Raw genomic sequence first — 25,469 nt, forward strand, 5'->3', positions numbered from 1 at the left:
TACTTTGAAAAATAGCAAAGAGAGGAAATAATCCGACGGGAGTAGCTGGGAGTAATACAACTGGTCCTTCTCTTCGTATGTCCCAAAGGAACAATACACACAGATTCTTGGGCAGTAGTCAATGTGTGGCTCGCTGATCAGAAGACTGAAAGATAAGGAGATACGGAGTAAAGGCATGTGGATGGACATATGGGAGTGGACACAAAATGTGAAGTTGTTTGTATTATATGTTAATGCCCACCAGAAAGCATCAACCACAGAAGAGTCAATGGATACCCAAGCAAATAAAACCACTTCTAGTTAACATTAGCCAACTACCGTAGAACAGACATGAAGGGCATATGAACAGTGGGAGTGCATTCTATTCCCTAAAGTCCTTAGTAAAATATTAATCCTGAGACCCTGCTCTAAGCTTACTAAGTTGGAATTTTGAGGAGAATGGGTTTTGACTCACTAGGTCCGGAGTGAGCCCAAACATCTGAGCTTTGAGTTCAGACCCCAGATGATTCTGATATTGCTTCAAGTTTGAGAAATACAGATACACAATATCTTTCAGCACTGACGCCATTACATAACAGTGTTTAGGTGGCCAGGAGTGTTCCACCCTGGGTGGGTCATCTGCTGACACCCTGCTAGGTAAGGATAACCCCAATGATGGGAATGAGGTGGCTCATACTTTGATCTGTTGTCTTGCCCTGGGTAATTGTTGCTGATTTCTCACACATAGATTCATAACATCCCAACACAAGGAAACAGAAATTGAAAACCCCAAAATCAAGATTATCATACTTCCAGTCCTTCTACTAAATGTCAGTGCAATCCTCAGCAAGTCAGATCCATGTCCAAGTATCCCCCCCTTCCTTACCCATAAAAAGAAACTGAAGAAAAATGAGGTCATTCAGAAAAGTTACCCAAATCTTGAAAACGGCAAAAGGATTATTGTGTGCCTTTTCAACATCCTATTAGAGCATTGTCTAATGACTCTCTATAAATACAATTTTGTTTGACTTACTACTTCTATTAACTTGTAGCAAACAGATAAAGAGCATACGACTTTTGTACAGTAGAGACGCAAATGATATCTGTCTGGTAGAAAAGATAATGTCTAAAGTTGGTAAATCAAGAAACAGAAGTAAAACATATCCCTAGACACATGGAGGAAAACTGAAAAAAGAGCTGAAAAAGAGTTAACAGTTGCCTCCCGGAAATAGGATGAGGGCAGAAGAATATCACTTTTAATCATAGACATGTATTGTTCTGGAAGAATTTTCTTTTAAACAACTTTTTAAAGTCTGAGAAAGAAAAAGTAATGTTTTATTGACGTGAAGAATTGTTTATTACTGCCACTGTTGTCAGGGTTCTGGCGGCAGCGTCTTCAGTCCCTCGTGCCCGATCATTCATGATTTCAGGGATGGTATCGCCAGGTCCAGCTTCAGGAAGCAGTCTTTGCCCTTCAGCAGTCCTGGTGCCAGAAGATATGATTCCCAAAGCAGAAATACGTCCCACTCGACTGTTTTCACTGCAGTTGTGATTTTGGTGACATAGTTCTTAATTCCTTCCTGGAATCCAAAAGTCCCCCTCTTTCAGTGTAATCTGCCAGATTACACCTCCTCAGGAGCTTCCTGGGTATTATCTGAAACTGGTCTTCATATGTGGAGGTCAGGATTGAGACCAAAGGAAAGAGACAATTCACCCCAGATCGGTAGGTGGCAAATTTAATAAACAAGGAAACTCACATACGACGCTTGTCTTTGGGTGGCTGCAAGACAAGTAGACCTCCATACTCACACACTAGAATATTAAAAATTTATATAGAGGCTTTAACTGGGTTCAGCCACATATACCATCCAGATGTCTCAACATCACATCACTATCTCAAGGCTATGTCCTTGGGGCAACTTCTGGGAGCAGGGAAGGCAAGCAGAGCACACACGCTGCAAGGACAGGGGAGGGGGTCAGGAGCATCCAACTGCCAGAGTCCAGCTCATGGGTCAAGTGGTGATCATATCCTCCCAATGACCTCCCCCAACACAGTGCATCAAGCCCTTTATACCACCCCATTGCTAAAGACCCAAAACTATCAAATCCTTCAAGGGATGTTGGCCTGGAGCTCCTAGAACTCAAATGCAAGAGCATTTGATATTCAACTGTGTGAAAACCAGGTGTTCACCAGGCCATAAACTTGAAAATGAGCCTGTCGCTACTCACAGGGCCCTTGCATGATTTCATATGCTGTGGTCTTTCTCAAACGTGATGGAGAAGCCAGGGGTCCCTGGAAGTCTGTTCTCCAGTTCCATAAACTATGAGATTACTATGTTTTCATTTTGATCACCCTCTGAATATGTTATCAGAACCTCTTCTGGATCATCAGGATAGCGAGTTACATGACACCAAGACTCATACTTGAGCTTTTGTTTGGGCTCAAATCTGTGCCAAGTGACAATCCAAAGTGTCACAGTGTCTACATGAACAGTTTTCGTGGTAGAGAAAAGAGATGGGACAATGGAATCACCACACAGCCTGGTAGTAGTCTGCAGATGCTGTAACACTCAGGCCATAATCATGTCACAAGCAAATGTGTCATTGGATCCCAACTGTCAGATGTAACAACCGACAATGTAATAGTGTAAACTGGCAGATGTAAGACACTGCCACCACTCTTTAGCAGTGACAATAGTCGTAAATATTCAATAACCAATTCTTCTATTTAATATCCCAGAACTAATTAGTTCAGTGCCCATTTTAATGTTGTTTTTATAAAACTACAATGCTAAAACTATAAGTAATTGAAGAAGAAAACTTTAAAGAATCAAGAGACCTTGCTTACTGGCCTGCCTAGTAGAGTATGTGGTTTGATTGTCCAAAAGCAGAAAAAAAATTAATTTACTGGTGCTATTTTGGAAATTGTATATGCGCAAACAATCTTCTGCATTTGTAATATCAGAGTCAAAATAAGAAATCTATTAATACAGAACCAGATCTGAGCTACATCTTTCTACAGTTATATCCACAACAGTGATTTAATTTCATCAGAATACATCATCTGAATCATGCCTGGTGGAAAAGTTAGGCTCTCTGTTCCAAAGAAAGGGACCTTTCCTGCAGTTTTTAAAGGGATTATGTGGATGGTGAGTATACCTAAAAGGAAAAGTCTAGAAGAGGCAAAGAAATCAAGGCTGTGAGACTGCACAGAAAGTAGTGAAATAATAGTTCTCTTTTACATGCATCATCTCCTCCCCGGCCTATCACCAGTCCACAGGGGTCCTCCTCCCCCCAGCTAAGCCCCAGTCCCAGATTCACCCACTGAGCTATCCTCATTCAATTACTCTTCTTAATTTCAGTTTACCACCTTTGCTATTTCATTTTATATCTTAGTTTTAGCTTTCTTATTGTGTAAACACATGAAGTTTATATTTGGCCTTATGTTTACATATTAGAATTAGGAAAAAATAATTTAACTGTTATTAAGAATTATTTATCTTTAAAATCTTTAACCCTTAAAAGGATACATTATACAACTTGAGATATACTGGCAACATACAAACTATACGGAAAATGTAATCCAAATAGGAAAGGAAACAAAGCAAAACAAAAACAATCAGTTTGGCGCTAGTCATCTGATATTTGTAAGATTCATGAGCTCTGAGGCTTCTCCATATCCACCCCCAGGGAATTCCTAAAGTGTTTGGGTCCCGACATTCTCATACTCATACTGCCCGATGGCTGTGGGATGGACTGCTTCAGCTTGAGAGGAGAACCTTACATCACCCCTCCCTCCTGCGTCTGAGCCCACATTCTATGCTTTAGTTGCCATGAAGTCATTCATAAAGGGCAGTGATTACAGGGTCCTGCCCACCTCTCAGCACTGATGTGAAATGACACTGAGATAATATAAAGGAAAGCATGCTGGGAACTAGAAAATTTAACACAAAGACCTCTAACCAAGCTATCCCCTCCAGGCTGAGTTCAAGCATTGATATTTAAAATGAAGTTAACATTGTACGTTCCCCCCAGGTGTGAAGTGAGGAAGATGGGGTGGCCTCTGTCAGAGGCAGCGATGAACCAGCCAGGGAAGGCCACGGACTCGAAGGTGGAGGTCCTGCCATTCTTTGAGTGATAGAAGAGGAAGGGCTCCACAGGCTCAACTTCGTTGTACAGATCCAGTATCTCCTCGTCCTGAAATGTGACAGAGAACGCCCAGCAGGAGAAGCAGAGACTGTTTGAGTTGTTCAAAGTTACTTGCACACAATCAGTAAATTTTCCAAAGTTTGAGAAAGCCTTATCCCTCTATTAAAACAGGCCTAGGCGCAGCAGAGTGAGCACACAATCTCACCTTCCCAGCCCCCAGCCTCAAATCCAGAGATGGAGTAGGAATGACACAAGGAACAGGCTAAGAACAAGTAGGGACACTCGAACGATGAGTTGGAACTCTCCTCACACAGGAGCTGAGTGGAGGAAAAGGAAGGAGATGCAGATTTGCAGCAATAAACCAAGGACCTCTCCTACCAAAGCTGCAGGAGTGAGGGCCGCCTCCCTGCAAACACCACTGTTCTAACCAAAGTTCGGTGTTAGTCTTTGACCAACTGCCAACATGTGAGAAAGGTCAGTGCCATGAAAAAGACACAAGAGGGTCTAACAAACCAAAAGATTTCCATTCAAAAAACAAACAAACAAACACAAAGTAAATGGAGCAATTAGAAAATGCTTTCTACATCATATATAGAAGCATATTTTGTATATTTATATACCATGTATTTAAGTAAAATAAGTATTTCTAACTAAATCACACATGCACAAATATCTCTACAGAGCCCTATACAGGAATGGCTCATAATTCAGCCACATTCAAACCTCCTCCCTATCTCGTTACCAGATTATTTTCTTCATTAGTTCCGATTACCATCGGATCCATCACTGCCAGACTTGTTCATCACTGCATTCCTCAACACAGAGAAATTTAATAGAGATGTGTTTAATAAATAAAAAGACACTTTCTCGTTTCAAACTGCAATACGTCCTCCTCCTCCCTTTCAACTTCTGGCCTGGGAAGGACTGGGCTATAGTTTCCATCCACCCTCCCTAGCTTATGGCTGCTCTCTAGCAATTCATCATTTTGGCTTTCTCTCCATCATTCCCATTACCATTTTTGCTGTCATTCTATCATCTTAAAAAATAACTGTTTTGATTGCCCACCACCATTCCCAGCTCCCCTTTGCAGAAACCTCCCTGTAATAGTTGTCCGTATATGCTGTCTTGGATTTCTCCCCTCCTCTCCCTCTCTTAATCCCCCCCCCCCCACCGCCGCCATTCAGCCTTTCACCTCCAGCACTGCAGCAACACTGCTGTCACCAAGGTCCCTAAGGACCCACACATGGCAGAATGCAGTGGTCGATTCTCAATCCACCTGAGGACAAAACCACAATAGAAGTGTGGCTTATTAGACAGGATGTAGCTGAAAATGTAATTCTCAGTCCTCCTTCACCACACCCTACATTCACTCTGTCAGCAAATCCTGTTGCCTCAATTTAAATAAAATATTTTCAGAATCAGACTGGCTTCTGCCTACCTCCACTGCTATTCCCTCATCCTTCAGATCTCACCTAGATCACCTTGAAGTCCCCCACAGGACTTTCATCACTGCCCCCCACCACAGTCTGCTTTCAACTAGCAGCCAAAAGAATTATTTTTAAACCTATGTCCATTCATATCACTGTCCTTTAAAAACATTCTAATAATTTTCCTTTTCCCTCAGATTAAAAGGCAAAGTCCTTATAAATGCTGGCAAGGCACTTTGTAACCTGCCTTTATCTCTCTGAACTTCTCCCTAGTGCATTCCTGTTACATTGTTTTCTCCACTAATCCTTGCTCTCTCCACACCCTGCTGGCTAACTCTCTTGCTGCCTTCTACTGTCTGCTAAAATCTCAGCATGCCTGCTGCACTGTTTCCTACAGCAGCCCAACCCACCCCGGTCTAGCACTGCCGGCCTCTCTACCCTGCTGTCTCAGAGGGCATAATACACTTAAAGACATCACCAACTTACCCTTCATGATACTTATTGTCTACCATTTCTCTCCTCCTGCTAGAATCCACGCCCCATAAGGGCAGGGTTCTCTGCGGTTCTGTGCCCTGATGTATGTCAGACGGCCACAACAGTGCTGGAGGCCAGGAAGAACTCACACATTTGCTGAACTGAATGTTAAGTTAAATTGAGTTGAATTAAACTGAAGTTTATGGAACTGAAGTTTCAGGAACAAGAGTAAAGATTGAAATTTCAGAAAATGGCAAGGCGAGAATGATTTAGCAGACAGGACAAGCTTAAAATGGAATCATGACTTAAAAGACGGAACCAAGAAATTCTCCCAGGATGCAACAAGCAAAAAAAAAAAAAAAAAAAGGATAGAATGTATGGAAAATTAGACGAGATATTAAAGAGGGATCTAGAAGTTCCAATGACTAAGACATAGCATTCCAAAAGGAAAGATAAGGCAGAAAGAAGGAAAGAACATAGTTGAAGAAACAATGGTTAGGAATATGTCAAAATTCAAGAACGAAAAACATCCTCAACTAGTGAGGGGCAGGATAACTCAACTGCGTGCACGCGACTTGAAAATATCTAGGGATATTAACAATGTTTAAGAATTGGAGAATATTTCTTTTTTAATTCTAAAATTAGATTATCTACCAAATTAACATCTTATAAAAGAAATTGGCCTTGTTTTTAAACATCATTTTTCATACTCACCTTCAGTTGCAATGTAGGCTGCCCTTCAATGTCCTCACAAGACAGACACATTTCTGGATTCTCTATTCCCAAATAAATGGGAACCCCTCTGCCTTGCTCAAGCAACTCTGGATACTTGCATGGGACAACAGTGACAGTGACTAATAAAGATAAGAGGGGAGATGGTGTCAGTTTCCTCCTGAAGTTAGGACAAGGCTAGCATCTTTCAGGTGGGGCAGGAAGAAACATTAAGAGTGTCATCCCTGCTACCCCAGGCCCACCAAATCGCCAACTACCTCATTCATTCATTCATTCATTCATTCATTCATACCACGTACCAGTCACGGCCCTAGGAAATAGAGCAAACACACAGAGTTAAACAGATGGCAGACCCTGCCCTAGAGATTGTCACACCCCTGCTTAAACACCTGGAGGTGGGAAGCTCCAACCCCAAGCAGCCCCTCTGATCCTTGAAGAGTTCTGTCCATTGGCAAGTTTTGCCTAATGTGATGTTGAAATCTGCCTTCCTCTACCCACTCATTTAGTCCTTTTAGGACACCTTGAAGTCAGGCAGGATAAGATACTCCTCTTCCATGGGACAGGCCATCAGTCACTGAAAGCAGCTCTCCTGACCCCCAGGAGGCTGCTCTACCCTCTCTGCTTTCTATATCCTAGTGCAGACAAACTTCTCCCTGACATGGCTTCCCAGGCAAGTGTGAAATTCTCCTCCTTCCAGGTGGGCCCTGTTGTCAAGCCACCCTTCACAAAAGGCCAGTGCCAGCATCTCAGGTGCACTAATGTGACCCCTCCCTTGCCTCCAAGGCAGCAGCCACGGGATCACCACTCACCTGGGGTTACATTGTTACTCCGTGGAACTGTCACAATGGTCTGACCCTGAAGGACCCACACCTGCTGATTCAAGTCGGAGACCTCCCCAGTATGAGGTTTATTCACTGCAGTTTAAATAGAAAAGAATAATGAAGAACCATTATAATTAGGCAGCTTTGCTAGATGCTAGGCCCTTCAGGAAGGAAGGCCCAGGGTTTAGATACCAAAACTGACAGCAGTCACATGACCCTCAGCTCAGCCTTCCTTTCTGGTAAAGCTATGGGTTATGGTGAGGAGGGCCAGGGCTGCAACTGGTGTAAGAGGGTCAACTGTTCCATAGCACATGTGTGTCAAGGCCCAGCTACTCCCTCTGATGCCTACTCTGTGCTTGGCTTGGTGCTAGGTCTGGAGCTAGAGCAGAGAATAAGCACTGCTCCCCACCCTGCGGAAGCTCACTGTCCAGGGGAAGCTGGAGAGCACTGGATGGTAAGGGCCATACACAAAGAGGGGCAGAAAATGCTGGGGCATATCCAGAAGATCCAGAAGAGACAGGTATGAGTGCAGGTGTCCCAGGCCTCCAGAGCCCCATCTCAACATCACCTGCTGTAAAGGGTTCTCCAGAGAAAGGGACTCCTCGAATGCATGTCATAGTGGGGTTGTCTCAACACCTGTGGGGACAGTGATAGGAGACATGAGCATCTGGAGACATTTCCAAGACCTTTCCAGGACACTGGTTACTGAGATCCTCATTCTGGACAAGGAGCCGGGAAGCCTGGCCTGACATAACGCCCTAGTCAGAAAATCTGAGCCACCTCCCGAGACAAAACTTCAAGGTAGGGACAGGGAGGAGACATCGGGCAGAACTTCCTCCACCCAAAGATGCAGCCAGTGATAGTATCTTCCTAGAAGTTCTAAGCCAGGCATGACTTTTGACCTTAAATACCCACAGCCACCTAATGCCTGCGTCTCCTCCTCCTTCCCCCATTGACTTCTGCTTCTGCCTGGGGGCAGGGCAGCTCTGCCAGGATCCTAGCAACTCGCTGGGAAGTGGGAAAGTGAGAAGCAGTTAGACAAGCACTGGACAAGACACAGAGCCTGGCAGAGCCGCATCTCTTCCCTGAGCCCTAAAGCACAGAAAAGAGGGAAGCCTGAAAAGTTGGACCTTTATCAAAAGTGCAGGGGACTGAATCAGAGCTCCAACAGCTCCCAAGAGCAGTCACGGGCTCTGACAGACACTGCCATTTATTTGGTAGAATGGGGAGGTGCCACCTGCCTTGGTGGGGCGTGGCAACTGTATGCCACAAGATCCTGTGAGACTCAGATGGAGAAATGACAGCATCAGCATGAGCTGCCAGAGAAGGAGGCACCGAGCCACGCCCACGGGGAAACAGAGCTGATGACAGACCCCAGGCTTCTCAGCAAGGGGAGACTGAGGGACTTCCCCAGAACTCGGTTCTCCTGCCTTGTCACTCAGGCAACAACTGGAAATACCAGGCCCTTCACAAAAGGAGTCCATCTGCTGGGGCAGGCAAGCTTGCCCTCTACAGTTCCATGAAGGGAGTCCTGCGATTGCAAAATCAGCTGGGCTCCAGGCAGGGTCCACATGGCATTCCTGGCCATCCAACCACGCCTGAACCACCTTAGGCCACCCCTGAAAAGAGGGCTAGGCTGAAAGCTCCCCCACTGCACTCTCTCAGCACCTCTACCCCCTTGGGAAGCCACAGGCACTAAGCAGCATACCCTTAACCGAGGCAAGCCTGGTCCCTGGTGCCCCCAAAATGCGCTGGATTCCAGAACTGCCTAACGGCTAAAATGGTCAGCAATGATCTCCCTAAAAACTGAGCCTCAGATCCCAACTTACCCCCACCCTCTGTTCTAGTAATGTAGGGCATTTGCAGGTTCTCAGTGAATGGTAACAGCTATTATTACTTTTTTTTTTTTTTTTGGTACAATGTTTGTTACACGCCCACCCTCCATCCACTGAGGTCAAGCACAAAAACTTTCTACTGCACAAGCTAACTTGGCTGAGGTGAATTTCAAGACAGACTGGAAACAACTTCATATTTACCTACCTAGCTGGGGGGTGGAGGAGAGAAGGCCTAAGATAGAACCTTCTAGGCAAGCACCTCCATGAGCTCCTCTTCCCAGCCCTGAAAAGTTCTTTGCTCAACCTTTCATACTTTTTTCACCCCATCTCCTTGTTGTCCTTGGAGGAACATGATCCTTTCCTGTTGAGGCCTCAATCCCATCACTTTTGGCTTTCAGTTTATCTGTTAACCCAGGAGTGATAATGAATTCAGACATAATTGTGTTCAAAGCCAGGCTCAGCCAGTGTCACCTCTCTTGGGTCCTCTCTGTCCAATTGAAGAGCCTCTCCATTATGTATCAGTCAACATACCTCCTTTCTTGGGATGTTCACAAAAAAATGACATCTAAAGGGTCCTATCATCTGGCCCCCAAATTCCTTAGTTCTCTGTTTCAATCAGGATCTAGTGTGGAAAGCAGAACCCACACAAGGAATTTCAAAGGGAACTAGTTGGTTACAAAATATGTTAGAAGGCTAAAGAGTAACAAGAAGGTGCTGAAGTATCCCTGATATTAACAACTGCAGGAAAGAAACAAGAGGGAACAAAAAAACTGTCTTATGATGACATATGTCCCCTTCAGCCTCAGCCTCTTATTCCACTCACCTTTCCCTCATTTCCCAACATTCAGAGACTCCAGTACTTTCCAGAATTGCCAGTAATCAGTATCCATTCTTAAGTCCCCAGTTTAAACTTTGGTGTGAATGAGTATCAGAGAAATTAGAATAAGAGTGATGGTGATAAGAGGGAAGAACTAAACCACTGGGGTGGATAATTGAGGAGCAGAGAGCCCATCTACTGAAGAAATGAACCAGAACTTTTGTCTTAGAGTAGAAGGGATGGATAATATGATTACATGATACCCTACCTGTATTTGAGAGGACCATCAATATTTATGCTGGTTATAAAAAGTAAGGAATATGATTCTGCTATGTAAACATAACCAGTTTGTCAGATTCTTTCTATTAATGTTCTATTGTCATATACAACAATGAAAATTACACACACCATTAAGTGTGGCTTGAATTGAATTCAAGTAAGTACTTGTAAAGCCAAAGGTCCTAGACATGGAAATAATTTTAAGAGATCATAAAGTCCAGATTTCAATTTTTGAGCTCTAAGATATTATCATCCATGCTTGTTTGGTATCAAGTCCTGTTATTTTGCTAACTTAACATGCCCATGATTTTGATAGTGGAGGGAACATCAATAGAAACCAGGTAGAGGGAGAGAGCTTGGTTATTCACCACCACTAGAATCTCTAAAACCTGTCCGTAGATGCACAATCTCCATAACAATGTATTCATGTAGCCAAGCTGACATTCACAATGAATAAAGCAGAATGAACCATGAAGTAGTAGAGGTTATATGGCCCCCACAGTTGACAAATACAGAATCAAATTCATAGTAGACCTGGGCTTAGAATCTGTAACTCCCACTTCCCCAATCCAGGGCTCTCTGCTCCAGTGCTCACCAGCTCCCTTGGGGCTCCTAAAAGGACGAAAGCCACTGTGGTTTACATCCTATCAAGGGCTACATACAAGCAGGGCTGGCAGTCTGGCCTGGGCATTGCTACTGGGAGAGAACTGGAACTCCCCTTGGTTGAATAATGCAACATGATGTGCACCATGGACCACAGAGAACAGCCTGGGCCATTTGTACTTGAGTAGATTTGGGAAAATGGGAAAATGCCAAGGAAATTCCCAGGGTGACCTTTGCAGGGCCGCCTTTACCCAGTGTGGGTGTGATGATGTAATTGAACTTGCCCAAACCTCTGCTCCTCCAAGCAGCCCAAGCCCATTGTCTAAGATGCCTCCCTGTGGGCTGACCCATCCTCACATCTTTCCTGAAGCTGGGTCTTCCATGAAAACTCAGACTTTCGGTTGTGGGCCAACATTGTTATTTAGTAGCTTCCTCTCCTTCATGTGAAAATGAAAGACAAATTTTTACTATTATTATTATTATTATTATTAACATATAATGTATTGTTTGTTTCAGGGGTATAGGTCTGTGATTCATAGTCTTACACCATACACAGCGCTCACCACAACCCATACCCTCCCCAATGTCCATCACCCAGCCACCCTATCCCTCCCACCCCCCCACCACTCCAGCAACCCTCAGTTTGCTTCCTGAGATTACGAGTCTCTTATGGTAAAATGAAAGATAAATTAACAAAAATAACCCCCAAACTCCTCATCAAAATGTCAGAAATTAATAGAAGCATTAAACGCATCAAGACAAAAGAATCCAACTACACAGGACCAACATCAAGGTACAGTTCTCTAAATTTAAAACATCTATTGACCAAATTGTACACTTATGTGCAACCAAAAAAAAAAAAAAAAAACAAATAGCTAAAGCCTTCAACACACAGCTTGTGGTAAAACACTTAAGGAAAAGTTTAGGTTAAGTGCCTGAAGTTTGAAATTCCTGGACAAAGAGCCAATGACAGAGAAATTTTAGCACAATGATCCACATCACAGAAAATGCAAAAGCCATGAAAGAAAAGATGATAAATTGAACATCATCAAAATTTTAGAATTTTGGACAAACTTGGACAAAACACACCGTGGGTGAAAGTTGCAAGATAAGGTGCCTACAAGAAAATATTTGCACTACATCTAACAAACTAATACCTAATATTCAAAGTTTTTAAGTAGTTCCTACTCATTTTAAAAATGCAAGTAATTTTATAGAAAAATAAACAATAGATGTAAAAAGCATTTCGCTGAGAAGAAAATATAAATATCCAACAAATCGAAGTAATTATAGCTAACCATACTAGTAATTAGCAAAATGCAAATCAAAGCCACAATGAGATTCCATTTCCATCCATCAGGAAGACACAAATTAAAAAGGTGATAGGCAATGGTGGTGAGGACACAGATTCACTCACTGTGTGGATGGATGTGTGAATCAGCACAGCCTTTTGGAAAGCAGGTTTGCAGGAGCTATTAAAAATCTAAACGTATGTACCCCTTGACTCATCAATTCTACTTACAAGAATCTATAGCGTAAGTTTACTTTCAGCTTCAAAAGCTGAAAAACTCCAATTCAAAGTGATCAAAATAGGGGCTCCTGGGTGGCACAGCGGTTAAGCGTCTGCCTTCGGCTCAGGGCGTGTTCCCAGCGTTATGGGATCGAGCCCCGCATCAGGCTCCTCCGCTATGAGCCTGATTCTTCCTCTCCCACTCCCCCTGCTTGTGTTCCCTCTCTCGCTGGCTGTCTCTATCTGTGTTAAATAAATAAAATCTTTAAAAAAAAAAAAAAGTGATCAAAATATCGGAAGTCCAGAAGTAGCACAGGCTCAGAACTGCTGACCTGATAATTCCATAATGTCAGCAAGGACCAACATTGAGTTCATTCTCTTCTGAACAGACAGTCAGTACGTAAGGCCAGGTTCCCTCATGTCTGTAAGATAATTTTCTGTGAGAATCGGAACTACATGCTCAGACATTTACATCTTTGCAAGAAAGAGAATGTCTCTCCCACGTCAAAGTCTTTCAAGTCTGCTTGGGTGAACTTGAGAGCCATTCTGTGCCAGTCAGGTCCTAACAAGAAACATATGACACATTCAAAATTTGGCAATTTGAGGTTAATGTAATAAAGGGGTTAGTTATAAAGACGTAGGCAGAGTGTAGGGAAATCCCAAGGCATAGATAACGCTGAACCCCAGGGCTAGTAACAGTAGGATACACCTCTTATCCCCCATAGGCCTGAATGGACAAGAGGAGGAAACAGCTAGTTACCATAACCCACAGAGAGAGAGAGAGAGAGAGAGCTTTGTGGAGAGGGCAACGTAAAAGAAGCCATGACGCTTAACTGACTGAGCCACCCAGGCACCGTGAATCACTGAATTCTACCTCTGAATCTAATAATACAGTATATGCTAATTAAATGGAATTTAAATTAAAATTTTTAAAAGAAAAAAAAAAAAAAAGCCATGACCTGCCTCAAGAAAAACAGCCTGAGGTGACCCCAGAGGGAAGGAACCAGGAATAAATATCCTGACCTCACTCTCTTCCCACCCTCCAATTTCCTTCCAGTGAATCGTGAAGGGTCCTTGGAAGTCATCCAGCATAGGCTAAGCCTTTTGCCCCTCAGGTCCATGTTCTTCCTCCAAGAGTCGGAAATCTGTCTTCCCTATCCCAAGTGAAATATAAAAAGACAGCAGCTTCTGAATCATCGCAAGTTAGGTCAACGTGGTCATACACCCAGCTGAAAGTTTTTAAAAGCCATTCCCAGTGTTATTTGTATAAGGTGGTTAGAGGAAAACACAGGAGTGGGGAGGGAACAGTTAAGCAGTCAATTGATAGACTACTTGATTTTGTAGCTATTCACAAAGTCTAATTTGGTAATCACAATGGCCTTCTCCCACCATCTATCCAAAATTCCCCTTGCCTTCTATGAGTACCTCAGCAGGATCCTCTTCTTCACCTTGAGGGTAAATCAAACCTTTGTTTCTATGGACTCGGAGTCCTTGGTGCTACAGTTTTCCATCGTCTGAAACCACCAGGCAGAGGACTAATAAGATCTGTTCCAGGGAATCCCTTGGGTTCCAGACACAGTCCTGTGTACTTTCAATTACAGCAACCTAGTTTTCCCTGAATAATCAGGATTCATCACCCCAACCAGTAAGGTGACTCCTTTCTACCTGTTTATTCAATGACACAAGGGGCCAAATGGCTATTGGGCAATCTCAGCTTCTAATTCCTCAGATCCTTGACTGTATTCCCTAGTGGAAGCATTTCATTCCTTGACACTAGAACCTCCTTTCCATGGAGCTTAGGGGTCACATAACAAGAAGAAAAAGTTCCTACAGTATGTCATTTGGTTTAGGAGTACGAGAGGCTCTTTCCCACTCCACCCTTCAGCTCTTGAACCTCTGCGTTCCCGTCATGAGGAAGACAGCAACAGTTATCAACCAGTGGTTTAAGGAATACACTGCTTTCAGTAAGACAGCACTCTCTCAAAGTGCTGTGCTCTACTTGGCGCCACCTGTGACTCTTCAAAAGACCATTCCACTATTTTATCAAGACATCTGCACATGGTAAAGCCAATGATGGTGCAGGTAGAAAAGCCAATGAATTATTACATGAGTGTGAACTTGTTGCCACAATGCCCTTACTGAAAAATGTAACCCTTAGTTAGAAGTGATGCTATGTGGGACATCTCAGATAAAGTCATTCAGTAAGTCTGCAAATGGCGTTGCTGGCAGAAGTACTATGAAAGTTGAGAAGATAAATCAATACACAAAATTTATATGTATCTCTACAAGAAAAAAGCATTGACCTCTTTATAATGGAACAGTCCAATACAACCAATCTGCCACCAGGGAGCTGGCTGGTTTCACTAGGAAATGGTGCCTCATCAGGTGTTTTCTGTTGATCTCTGCTGATGATGGACGGTTTGAGCTTTCTTCAGTGGCAGTAACCAAATTGAACTTGTTTAGGGGAAATCAAACAGCTGAGTCCATGCATAATCTCCATATCTGCTACCATGGTCACTTTGTACACGGACCCATTGAGTAGGCAAGTGACTGGGGAAGATTGACATCCACAGGTTGGGACACTTCGACCTCTTATTTATTGAGAGCCTCCTCTGCAGTAGACTCCCTTTGGTAGGCACTTAATTGGAAAACAAATATCTTCACATTTCCCATTCTGTGCCCATTTTGTAAGGTTCGCCTGCATACCACTCTCTACACCTCCTTGTAGCCAATTTCCTAATCTTTTTCTTTCCAAGTTTCTGCCCAGCTAGCCAACTCATTGGCCCACAGATCAGTGTAGATCTGTATCACAGATCTCCTCCAACATGAAATGAATAACCAAATATGTTACCTCAAGTTCTGCCCAATGGGAGGATTTCCCTTCATCATTATTTTTCAAGGCAACCTGAAGGAGCCATAGTGAAATGGCAGTAGACTTCTATTTCCAGCTGGGGCCAGCATACTATGCAGATCCATGCATACAACCAATCAGGCCTACACTTTTTCTCCTCTATTCTAGATCTCGCCATGAGACTCTGGTATGAATTAAGAAATGGGTGGAAAAGCTGTAGGAGCAGATACCATGGGAGTCTGAACTACCAACTTATGAGGTTGAATTTTGCCTTTCAGATATGCTTGGGCCTGGTCTCCTATACACCATTATTTTTTAAATAGAGTTTTCCTGTGCCTGTCCTATTTTATGGTTTGGTAGATCAGGTCATTCTAAACTCATGTTGGGCAGTTTAAGTAGGATAGTCATTTTATGTCTCATGGTTAGGAACAGGGAAATTCAAATCAAAACCACATTGAGATACCAGCTTACGCCAGTTAGAATGGCAAAAATTGACAAGGCAGGAAACAACAAATGTTGGAGAGGATGTGGAGAAAGGGGATCCCTCTTACACTGTTGGAGAGAATGCAAGTTGGTACAGCCATGATTCCCCATTGCCTGAACAATAAAGTTCAAACTCTTTGGCATGGCTCAGGACCTGGCAAGGGGGAGAAGTATACTCAGAAGGTGCACACTGGGAAGAATGTAAGCAAGGTAATATTTACAAAATTGCAGACAGGTTTACAGAAAGCAACAGGAGGCAGTGAAGAACGGTTGGGGGGGGGAGCTGCCAACAGCTGGAATCCCCTATCCCCACACCCCCAGGAGGAGGAGAGGCAAGGTGCTTGTGTCAGTGACTGGTATACCCAGAAATGAATTATGGCTTCTGTATCAGAAAGGAACACAGCTAGTGACAACTTGGGGGGGGGGGGCACTCTAATCAAACTCTCTTCCCTCCTTCTGATCTCCCATTGCCTCAGCCCAATCAGAAATCAGAGGACAAGAGACTGCTGAAGCAACCCACAAGGTCAGTCTCACAGATACAGAGCAGGTAGAGACATGGAGCACATCCTCCTGTGGCTCAGGGGCACCACTTATCACCTGGATTCCGGGCCCAGCCCGTAACTGCCGACCCACTTCCAGGTGCTCCCTGCTCCAGGCTGTCTGCCTCAGTTTGGCCAAGAAATCTCTCTAGCGGCGCCTGGGTGGCGCAGTGGGTTGAGTGCCCGACTCTTGCTCTGTGGTGATCTAAGGGTCATGGGGTCAAGCCCCACATGGGCTCCATGCTCAGGCATACTCTGCTTGGGACTCTGTCTCCCTCTCCCTCTGCTCCCTGCCACCCCACTCTCCCTCTTGCTCTCTCTCTTTCTCAAATAAATAAATAAATAAATCTTCAAAAACAACCAAAATAAGAAATCTCTCTAAAACTCAGACCTGATCACACCAGCACTCCTCACCATCTACCCAGGAAGTCCAAGCTCCATAGTGCATCCACCAGACCTGTTGTGAGCTGATTCAGCTCACTGCCTTGCTCATCGCAGCTTCATGAATGCAAGTGTTTGGTTCATCACAAACCCCTTCAAGAGCCATCCTTGGCCCCTGCCCACTCCTGGATTGCTGCTACAGAGAGGGCCTGGCTGCCAAGAAATCCAGAGACTGCCCTTTGGTCACCCTAGAACATCCTCAGGGCTTGGAGCTAAGGCCCTGGCAGAGCAGTCAGCTGTGCCTCCTGGGACCAGCAGAGGGCGCCGCGGCACCGAATGACATCAAAAGGCCGAGCCTCCACAGGCCACTCAGCAGGCCACACTCCCCGAGGGGGGTGGGGGGCTGCATCTCTGAACTCAGCGCGGGTCCTGAAGGCAAGACCTTTGTCGCAAGCTTAGGATCGTGCTTTCAAACTTCCTTTTTACTGCATCCCAATTTGAAATACATTTTACCTTGCAACCGAGTTCACGCATAAATTTATTATGGGCTTGTAATGTCAACCTACCAAAATCTGACTGATGAAATTTCATAATGAGGGGCGCCTGGGTGGCACAGTCGTTAAGCGTCTGCCTTCGGCTCAGGGCATGATCCCAGCGTTCTGGGATCGAGCCCCACATCAGGCTTCTCCACTGGGAGCCTGCTTCTTCCTCTCCCACTCCCCCTGCTTGTGTTCCCTCTCTTGCTGGCTGTCTCTGTCAAATAAATAAATAAAATCTTCTAAAAAAAAATTTCATAATGAAATAAATTTTCGAAAAATACAAATAGTTTAACAAAATTAAATTTAGCTAGTTAAAGTAAACTTTTGGTCTTTGTACCTTCAACAAATTGTTTTAAATAATTTGCATTTATATGACTGAAGCCTTTTCAGATTTTTAGTTACTGAACACATGAAATTTACTAGATCAGTATATCTTATTTTTCTTGTTGTATGATTAATTTTTTGGAATTTTGAAACATTCTTTAAAATGTAGGTAACATAAAAAATTATGAAAATTTGACTGTGTAAAATCATAAAGACCTACAGCCTCCTTAAGATGAAACATTCAATTTTCATAAGTTGTTTACTTTCTGGGGGACAGGGTGTATAAAATTTAAATAAAATTCAAAAGGTATCTAATTCACAAATCATTCACAGTTGTGGGGACAAAACTCTGTCATCAACATGTTAAAAGATAAAACTGAGGCATATTAAAAATTTTTAAGAATTTGAGCAGAAATCAATTCCAATCAAGCAGCATCCAATCTAGTAGGTAGAAAGGAGCTCTGAGGAGCTGTGCAGAATGAAAGACTTTAATAGGCAGAAGGGAGCGGAAACAAGGAAGTCCTACTTGGCAAAAAATCAGGTTGATTATTGCTTATTGCAAGGTTACTTTCCCTTAGGTGATGGCAGAGGCGTCTCAGGCAGATTACCTAGCTAGTGCTGATCAGGTAACTCCTGAATGACCTGCTTTTTTTTTTTTTAACTGCTGGTTTCAGATTCCATTTCAGGGAAAGCTAAAACTGTAATTGAGCCTCAGTTTGGTGACATGGGGCTTAGCATGAATGACTCATTTTGGTACTGGTGTCTTGTTTTGTAGCAGACATAACGATTATCTTATATTTGGATTCACGCTCCAAATAATTCTCTTCCTTGGTTTAAATGTCTTGTTTGCATGGAAGAGTTATCACCAGGAGCAGGAAACCAACTGTGAGGACACCTTGTAAGGTCAATGGAGATTCCCAAAGTGTCTACAAAAGCAGAATAAGAAACAATGATTTTGTGAGCTTGGTTACAACAGGAGCTAGTTAGAGAATGATGCAGTTAACTCTTAAAGGCAAATGCCTCACAGAGTGGCAGAATCAGTCCCTTACCTAGGCTGTGTGAAAGATGTTACACTGAGACCAGTGGAGCAAAAAGAAAAGGTTCCACTCTCAAATAATAACTACTAATAGAATATTAAGTTAAAATTTTCATTTCAGATTGATAGAAATGCATAAGTAACTGCACAGTTACTACAGCAGTTGAGATCCCTGAAGAGAAATAATACAAGACATCTACTGGGGATGAATATTCATGAGCAAATAAGTGCTTTAAAATAAATAAGATATTCTAAAAGCACTGCAAGAGTTTGTGTCCTGGTAATGGGGCTGCAGAAATAGAAAGGTGTCATGGCTTTATGTCAAGTTGTTTCTGAAAGCACGGAGATTCAGTTACTTTGGGTGATTATCGAATTCACAGGGAAGATCTAGGGTGTAAAATCTTGCTGGGACATCTGAATTCCACACCACATGATGTTAAAACATCAGTGTGTCTTAAAAAACCCAACTGCTCCCATCCAATCCATTTTCAGCTCCTTAAGTCATGAGAGCAGAATATTCCAGCTAGGGGCGCCTGGGTGGCACAGCAGTTAAGCGTCTGCCTTCGGCTCAGGGCGTGATCCCAGCGTTATGGGATCGAGCCCCACATCAGGCTCCTCTGCTAGGAGCCTGTTTCTTCCTCTCCCACTCCCCCTGCCTGTGTTCCCTCTCTCGCTGGCTGTCTCTATCTCTGTCAAATAAATAAACAAAATCTTTAAAAAAAAAAAAAATTTCCAGCTGAATTGTTAAAAAAAAAAAGAGCTTTACCATAATATATTATTCTCCCTTACTATGTTTAATGGATTCTGACGTATGTTCTATTCTTTTTTTTTTTTCCCAACTGATTTTTATGACTTAGTATGGTTCTCAACCCACAGTTGATAAGGCATTGTCCTAGAATCAGAGCTGGGAGAAAACAGATCATTGGCAGTTGGCTCTGGAGGGCACAAGGCCCTTCTGGTCTTCTCCAGGGCCTAGTCCCACAGAGAGAGCTGAGCTTGGGACTAACAGAAAAGAGTCCTTTTGGCCCATCCTGCCCCTAACCATGTTTGGACCCCACAAGCACTTCCTATGTTAAATGGAGGAGTAACTCCTGCCCTTCTATTTCTGTTGTTGCTATAAGAATTAACTTATAAATTAAAGAAAGACTTTGGGGGTGGGGCGCACAGCTCTGTGGAAGTGTATCGTGAGAAACACTCAGCAAAGACCACCTGTGTCCCCAGTCCTGTTCCTGGCACCACCTCTCTGCCTCATGGCCCTGTGGGTCAGGCCCAGAGCTACAATCACTCATTGGGCCCAGTTAAAAGGTACACAGAGAGCCAGAGTTAGGAACAGACTGAGTCCCACAGGTCTGTTTCTAAGTCAATTGTTCAGAGCCACAAATGCTCACATAACCCATACTGTGGCTGCTTAGGCTTCTTTACAGAACGGCAGCTGTGTTCGAGAACAAGCATCCCAACCTCCCAAGGAGTGGAAGAACAGTCGAAGTTGCTAATCTTTAAAGGCTTGGACCCAGAACTGGCAATACTTCATTTCTGTCATAATGCTACTGATCTATCACAGAACCTGCACTGATTCAAGAGGAATGCACATAAATGCCATCTCTCAATGAGAAAAATGTCAAGGAATTTGCCTTTATTTTTAATCTATTATAGTCTGCCTTATTTCTAGTCCTCACTTATGCAAAACACACTTATGCCCACCCAAGGGCTCCCAAAGTCTCATCCAGTTAAGGCATCGGCTTGATGTCCAGGACCTCATCATCCGAATCAGGTAAACTCTGGCCTGCACGCCAGATCTGGCCTGCCCACACATTTACACATTGTGTTTGACTGCCTTTGTGCTCCAATGGCACAGTTGGGTAGTCATGACAGAGACTAGTTGGCCTGTTAAACAGAAAAGATTTACTATCTGGTCCTTTACAGAAAAAGTTGCCCATCGCTGATCTAAATCATGTCCAGGTATAGATATGGTTTATTGGATGAAGTTTCTCCCAATCTGAAGACCTGTGAACCAAAGTGGTAAGTTATCTATCCACACATACCCAACATGCAGTGGTGAACAGGCAGAGAGAGACAACAAGAGATCTTCCTATTCAGAAGGAGACAGCAGTCCCTGGTTCATAGCATTTCACAAGTCCTGCTGGGACCACATCACCAATTTGATTAGGGACCTGCCCTGCTTCCTGGGAGCAGGCTCTACCCCGGAGCCATCAGCCCCACCCTCTGAGCCACCCTTCTTTTTCCCTTTAGAGTAGCCCGTGTCTGCAGTGGGGACTTCTCTTAGTCTACTTCCAGCCCATGGAAAGCTGGAGGTCCGTGTTTGTTTCCTATCACTGCTGTAGAAAAAAATCACCGCAAACTTTATAATGCAAACAACTCAAATATGGTCCTCCAGTTCTGGAAGTCAGAGGTTGGAAATGGGTCTCACTGGGCCAAAATCAAGACGTTGGCAGGCTCTTTCTGGAGGCTCTAAGGGAGAATTGTTTCCTTGCCTTTTCCAGCTTCTAGGAGGCACCTGTATTCCACATCTCCCCTTCATCTTCAAAGACAGCAATGGCTAGTTGAATCTTTTTCAAACACTGCATCACTCTGACTCTGACCCTCCTGATGTCCTCTTTCATTTCTAAGGTCCCTTGTAAATACCCTGGCCCACCTGGATAATCCAGAATCATCACCCTACCTCAAGATCCTTAACCAAAACACATCTGCAAGGCCCTTTTGCCATGTAAGTTAACAGTCACAAGTTCTGGGGTTAGGATGTACACATCTTTTGGGGCCATTATTTTTATTATATATAATATATATTATTATATATAGTAATATTATAATATATATTTATATCACATATAAATACATTTAATACACAAATAAATATATACTATATATTTTATATATTAAAATATATTTATATATCTTATTACATTATAGATATATACTATATAATTATATTATGTATTTTATTATATTATTTTATATAATATATATTTATGTATTAAAATATATTTATATATTTTATATTTATATAAAATATATTTTATACAAATACATTAAAATATAAATATATTTATAAAATAGATATATTTAGATAAGATGTTATATGTTAAGGCCTCTCTTTATTTTTTATTTCTCTGTCCCTTTCAGTCCAAGCTACTACAATTCCTTTAAAAATGTTTTGCATTCGGGGCACCTGGGTGGCTCAGTTGGTTGGGTGTCTGCCTTCAGCTCAGGTCACGATCCCAGAGTCCTGGGATTGAGCCCTACATCAGGCTCCCTGCTCATCAGGGAGTCTGCTACTCCATCTCCCTCTCCTTCTGCCCCTTCCCCCCGCCCTCTCTTGTGCTCTTTCTCTCTCACTCTCATATAAATAAATAAAATCTTTTTTTAAAAATGTTTTGCACTTTCAGTGTATAACCAATTCCATTAGGGGAAAAACACACCTACATTTCTTTTTAAGACAGCCCACTCTACCTTGTGTCACCAGTGAGGCTTCTGTTTTTTCAAGGATCTACTAGGCCTGCCCTAAATCCGTCTGAGGTCTTCCAGTTTCCCACATTACTTCAGGCAACACTTTTTCTAAACTTCTCACCCCTACATAACACACATCATTTTTGTCAGTAGTGCTTTCCTCACTCTCCTAGCCCTCACTAACAGTCTTCCCAAAGCCTTCCAACTTCCATCTGTCATCCAAACCCAAAGCAATGGCACACGTTGTAAGCTTTAGTCACTGGAGCCCTTCACTGCTGATACCAAATTCCGTTCCAATGATCTATGACTGCACCACAAACCACCCCAAAATTTAGTGGCTTATTTTACTCATAATTCTGCAATATGGGTAGGGCTCAGCTGAAATGGTTGACTCTGTTTCATATGGCTGAAGGATGCATTTCCAGGAGGCCACTCACTTGGCTGGCATGTTGGTGCTGGCTGTCAGCTAGGAGCTCAGCTGGGCTGTCAGTGGGGCCCCAATTCCTTTCCATGTGGACCTCTTCACAAGGCTGCTTGGAATTTCTCACAATGTGATGACTGGTGCGCAAGAATACATATTTCAGGGGACATGACATAAAAACTACCAGTCCTCTTTTATTAAAAAGACAAGAGATAACAACTGTTGGTGTGAATCTGGAGAAAAGGGAACCCTTTTACACTGCTGCTAGGAAAGTAAAATGGCACAGCCTTTATGGAAAACAATATGGAGGTCCCTCAAAAAACTAAAAAGGGAACTACCATATGATCCAGCAATCCCATTCCTGGGTATACACCTGAAGGAACTGAAACCAGTATCTTGAAGAGATACCTGCACACCCATGTTCATTGTAGCATTATTCACAATAGCCAATGTATGGAAACAACCTTAGTGCCTGTCAATGAGTGAATGAATTAAGATGTGGTATACTTACATAATTGAATATTACTCAGCCATGAGAAAGAAGGAAAACTTGCCATCCACAACAACATGGATGAACATTGAGGGCATTATGCTAACTGAGATAAGTCAGACAGGGAAAGACAAATACTGTATAATACCTCTTATATGTAGAATCTTAAAAAAATGAACTTGCAAAAACAGAGAGTAGAACACTTACCAGAGGCTGGGGGTGGGGAAACTAGGGAGATGTTATTTAAGGGTACAAATCTGCAAATAGTAGATAAACAAGTTCTAGAGATCTAATGCACAACATAGTGATTATAACCAACAATACTGTATCATAAACTTTGAAGTTGCTAACAGACTAGATCCTAACTATTCCCAACACAAAACAAGAAATTATAACTGTGTGATTTGATAAAGGTATGTTAGCTAAATACTGTAGTAGTCATATTGCAATATATAAATGTATCAAACCAATATATTGTACATTTATGCAATGTTATATGTCAGTTATATCTCAATTTTTTTTTCAAGTTGCCAGTCCTTAAGACCTGGATGTGTCTGGGAATGGCACAATTCTACTGCATTCTCTTAAATACTGGTTAAGCAATCACAGAGCCCACCCAGAGTCAAGAGAGGGAACACTGACCACCCTTGTCAAGGAGAAGAATGTCAAAGAAGTTGCACTGTATTTATTCTGCCCTACCAGTGAGTTATTGACAAACTGTTTGTTGCTTTCATTATTTCACATCTATCCACTCCCATTTTATTATTTTTTTCAATGAGGCAATAGTCTCAGTGTTATATAAGACACAACATATGGGGCACCTGGGTGGCTCAGTCGCTTAAGCATCTGCCTTCAACTCAGGTCATGATCCCAGGGTCCTGGGATTAAGCCCCACATCAGGCTCCCTGCTCAGGGGGGAACCTACTTCTCCCTCTCCCTCTGCCTCTCCCCCCTGCTTGTGCCCTCTTTCGTGCTCTGCTCTCTCACTCTCAAATAAATAAATAAAATCTTAAAAAAAAAAAAAAGACACAACATAGCTCCCGACATCCATTCAGAGCCGCAAGCATGGTATATCCCTAGCCCAGGTATGTGATTCTCACCCCCAGTTTCTGGAACACTCTCCTGGGCTGTGGACACCATAGACTTTGGCCCTTCTCAACCCTCTGGCCCAACCCAAAACTGACTTCCTTAACAGTGGACCTTCATGGATGGGGAGATGTAACAGCTCTCACTGGCTTGGCCCGGCTGTCTTCTCACTAGGAGGACCTCCTCCCTTAAGGCTTTTTGAACTTTTCCAAATTTTATCCCTAAGACCTACTCTGATCCACCTGCTCCAAGGTACAAGAACAGCCATTTTCTGCCAGGTGGGATTTCCCTAGAAATCAGTGGGTTGTCAGTGATCTAGGGGGAAAGAGAGAATGGAGCTTGAGAAAATACATACCTTGATGCATGTGGTAGGTATGATAGGTCACTCATATGTCACTTGGTATGTCTGATATGCCACTGATATGTCACTCGCTCCCTCTAGTCCAGGGGGCTGGACTGACTAATTTTGCAGGCAAATAGAGAATTTTATGAAAGTACTTTTGGAACCCACTGCTTTGAGCCTTCTTTGCTTGTTGGATACAGATCCCAGAAGACTGAATATAGCATTTTTTTAGGTGGCTCTGTGGATATCACCTGAGTGGATACCCTCTGAAGATCTCTTGTGAATTTCATTAGCCTTGTGAGCCAATCTTTTTTTTTTTTACCTTTTTTTAAGATTTTATTTATTTATTTGAGAGAGAGAGACAGAGCGAGAGAGAGGCAGACTCCCTACTGAGAATGAAGCCTGACACGGGTCTCGATCCCTAGGACCCTGAGATCATGACCTGAGCCAAAGACAGACAGTTAACTGACTGAGCCACCCAGGCGCCCCCTTGTGAGCCAATTCTGTCTGTAACTGGATATCAAGTCACCTGCATGTCTCCAACTGCTCCAGGCTATTGGAGTCATTCTTTTTGCAATGTTTAAGTAGGAATTCGGTTAATTCCCTATTTAACATATGGTGGAAACTCAATTTCCCTTATACCTATCCCCTAACACTTCAGGGGTACCTCTTATAGTCCCTGATTTCTTATATCTGTTGATCTCTCTCATGGCTCACATATTTCAGTTTTTTCCTGTTTGTCCCAAACTGACAGACAACTTTGGTTTCACCCCAACACACCCCCACCAAAAGCAAAACAAAACAAAAAACCCACTCTCACAAAGCAGTTGTTACCAGACCAGTAGTTCTCAAACTTGGCTTTAGAAACACCTGGAAGACTTTTAA

The 25,469-nt window shown here is 43.0% G+C and overlaps 1 protein-coding gene across 2 annotated transcripts in view; it reads right to left on the minus strand.

The window, feature by feature from the left end:
• Positions 1 to 1,282: 1,282 nt before the first annotated feature.
• LOC113268171 (interleukin-36 gamma) overlaps positions 1,283 to 25,469 on the minus strand; it is a 37,769-nt gene continuing 13,582 nt past the window's right edge. Inside the window, exons 4-7 of one of the 2 annotated variants that reach the window (XM_026516522.4) lie at positions 8,151 to 8,218; positions 7,571 to 7,675; positions 6,744 to 6,883; positions 3,535 to 4,176 (exon numbers count right to left, since the gene is read on the minus strand). In XM_026516522.4, coding sequence (XP_026372307.1) covers positions 3,967 to 4,176; positions 6,744 to 6,883; positions 7,571 to 7,675; positions 8,151 to 8,199 — 504 coding nt within the window. In that variant the 5' untranslated portion in view covers positions 8,200 to 8,218 and the 3' untranslated portion in view covers positions 3,535 to 3,966. Of the gene's footprint in view, positions 4,177 to 6,743; positions 6,884 to 7,570; positions 7,676 to 8,150; positions 8,219 to 25,469 lie in introns of both variants that reach the window. The other variant, XM_057309088.1, reaches the window with a different exon arrangement.

Source organism: Ursus arctos, unplaced genomic scaffold, assembly GCF_023065955.2.
Source record: "Ursus arctos isolate Adak ecotype North America unplaced genomic scaffold, UrsArc2.0 scaffold_8, whole genome shotgun sequence".
NCBI classification, from domain to species: domain Eukaryota; kingdom Metazoa; phylum Chordata; class Mammalia; order Carnivora; family Ursidae; genus Ursus; species Ursus arctos.